Source organism: Limulus polyphemus, unplaced genomic scaffold (genome assembly GCF_000517525.1).
Source record: "Limulus polyphemus unplaced genomic scaffold, Limulus_polyphemus-2.1.2 Scaffold5034, whole genome shotgun sequence".
NCBI lineage: Eukaryota > Metazoa > Arthropoda > Merostomata > Xiphosura > Limulidae > Limulus > Limulus polyphemus.
In genome coordinates, this window is record NW_013670644.1 from 60,566 (window position 1) to 63,372 (window position 2,807).

General features: G+C 29.5%; 1 protein-coding gene across 1 annotated transcript in view; it reads right to left on the reverse strand.

Annotated features, from left to right (window-relative positions):
• LOC111089022 (neurogenic locus notch homolog protein 2-like) overlaps positions 1–2,807 on the reverse strand; it is a gene marked incomplete at its 5' end in the record, with an annotated part of 37,398 nt that overhangs the window by 17,726 nt on the left and 16,865 nt on the right. Inside the window, 3 exons of the mRNA XM_022400641.1 lie at positions 153–292; positions 1,256–1,345; positions 1,482–1,604. Coding sequence (XP_022256349.1) covers positions 153–292; positions 1,256–1,345; positions 1,482–1,604 — 353 coding nt within the window. The remainder of the gene's footprint in view (positions 1–152; positions 293–1,255; positions 1,346–1,481; positions 1,605–2,807) is intronic.

Consider the following 2,807-nt stretch of genomic DNA (forward strand, 5'->3'; position numbering starts at 1 on the left):
CAATGGTTGAACTTTGATTGGTCCAACTTTACTTACATCATGACAATGATTGAACTTAGATTGGCACAGCTTTACCTTTATCGTTGATACACATCCAACTTTTATTATCTAAAGACATTAAACTTTCTAATCTTTATAAAGAGGGCTCAAACTGAAATTAGATTCAAATTATTTCTTTTTATATCATTGTTATATGGATCCCCAACAAAGCCTTCAATGCACAGACACTGAGGATGATGATCCACTGTTATACATTTTGCATGTGGTCCACATATTTTAGTTTGGCAAGCATCTGTCAATAAAGTAGTCTTTCTTAGTATCATGTTTACAAAATGTGAAGTTAACTCCAATGGAAAATACAGCTCATTGTGAGCAATAACTTGATTACAGAGTTCTTACAAGTACAGAGTAACAAATATTAAATGAAGAGTAATACCGTTTGTTGTTTAACGGCCATGTGAAATACACAGAACATAACTGCTTGGCTTAATTTACATTATATTTTGTATCTTATTATAGAATCATATGTTTATAATATACAAGTTTCAAATATTTACCAAAAAATAAAAGAAAATGCCTAAACTGAATGCTGCATGTGTATTGATACATGGTATTTTTAAACTGATTTGCCCCAAAGTGTTTATCTCTGATTTTTTCATAAAGTTCTGATATTTTTAAACTGATTTGCCCAAAAGGGTTTATCTCTGATTTATTCATAATGTTCTGATATTTTTAATTGATATGCCCAAAAGTTTTATCTCTGATTTATTCATAATGTTCTGATATTTTTAAACTGATTTGCCCAAAAGGGTTTATCTCTGATTATTTCATAATGTTCTGATATTTTTAAACCAATTCGCCCAAAAGTTTTTATTTCTGATTTATTTCATAATGTTCTGATATTCTTAAACTAATTTGCCCAAAAGTTTTTATTTCTGATTTATTTCATAATGTTCTGATATACTTAAACTAATTAAACAAGTCTTTATCTATGATTATTTTTTTTCATAATGTTTTTCACACAGCTAGTCTTAATATTTTAACATTAATAATGTTAGGTTACCGTATCAAATTATGACCTAATTTAAGCCTAATGTGAAATAATTTTCTGTTAAACATGCAAATATACACTGATGATTATAAATTTATACATATAATTTCCTACCCAGTTTGCTGGATGTTTCTTATTCATTTACAAACTATGATATTTATTAGGTTTGATGTACATAAAGCATATGTTACAGGAAATTCATACCGTAGCAGTCCCTAACTCCATCTGGATCAGCACGACACATGGCGTTAGATGGACAGTCGTCATCGTATGTACACAAATGGATTGGAAGAGCTGTATGTGAAAGAAAGAAAGTACTTGTATGCTACATCTTTCGAACACAAGCAATATTCAAAACCTTTAATCTTACATAAAAAGAAAGCATTTTATGACCCAAAGTTCTTAGTTTTGGATATAAAACATCACTCACTTTTACATCCAACTTCCTGGTTATAAGCATCTCCAGTATATCCAACATCACAAGTGCACACAGCCCGATGTGCAGAAACTGTACATCTGGCATTTTGTCCACATAACGTCTCTAAGCAAGCAGCTGTGTATGTGGATTAGAAAATAACATTAATAATTGACCAGTTCTTCAATATAAATACAATTCTTTATAGAAAGTAAAAACAAATTTATTTATAGTCCAGTGTGATAATTACTCTTGTAAGGTAATCACCAACAAATATATAATAATTTCCTTAAATCCTTGGTTGTGAATGTAAGTGTTGAAATGTTATTGTTTTATGTCTTTAAATAATATTGTATATGACATGAAGCTTCATACATTTATTTTATATCAGTAATATTCAACATAATTTTATGTCAATCCTGTGAAAAAGAAAAGGGCGTTGTGTTTATTTGTGTTCTAGATGATAAACTCAAAAAAATTAAAAGATTAGACTTTTTATTATCAGAAAATAGTCTTGGAGAGATAAAGACTGAAGTTTAAATTATAAGCAGTTTAAGATAATTATTTATTTTTGTTTTATAAGAAAATGTATTCTTTGTTAGCTTGCTCACTTTACAAAATGTAGCAGCTTCTGTAAACTAAACTACTTAAAGAACTTAATCCATGATTCCAGAATAGAGAAGATGAATTTAAAGAACTTAATCCATGATTCTACCATAGAGAAGATGAATCTAAAGAAGTTAATCCATTATTCCAGAATGGAGAAGATGAATCTAAAGATGTTAATCCATGATTCCACCATAAAGAAGATGAATTTAAAGAAGTTAATCCATTATTCCAGAATAGAGAAGATGAATCTAAAGATGTTAATCCATTATTCCAGAATAGAGAAGATGAATCTAAAGATGTTAATCCATGATTCCACCATAGAGAAGATGAATCTAAAGATGTTAATCCATGATTCCACCATAGAGAAGATTAATCTAGAGATGTTAATCCATGATTCCACCATAGAGAAGATTAATCTATAGATGTTAATCCATTATTTCAACACAGAGATGATGAATCTAGAGATGTTAATCCATGATTCCAGCATATAATTTTATGGAAATCAAAGTAAACAAGAACTTACAAACACACTTCCGGATCTTATCCAAGTCCACACGACATACTCTGTCACTCGCACAGTCACCATCGGCAATGCATTCGTGAGGCACTAATTTAATGTAAAATCAAAATATTCATCTTCTCTATTCTGGAATAATGGATTAACATCTTTAGATTCATCTTCTCTATTCTGGAATAATGGATTAACATCTTTAGATTCATCTTCTCTATTCT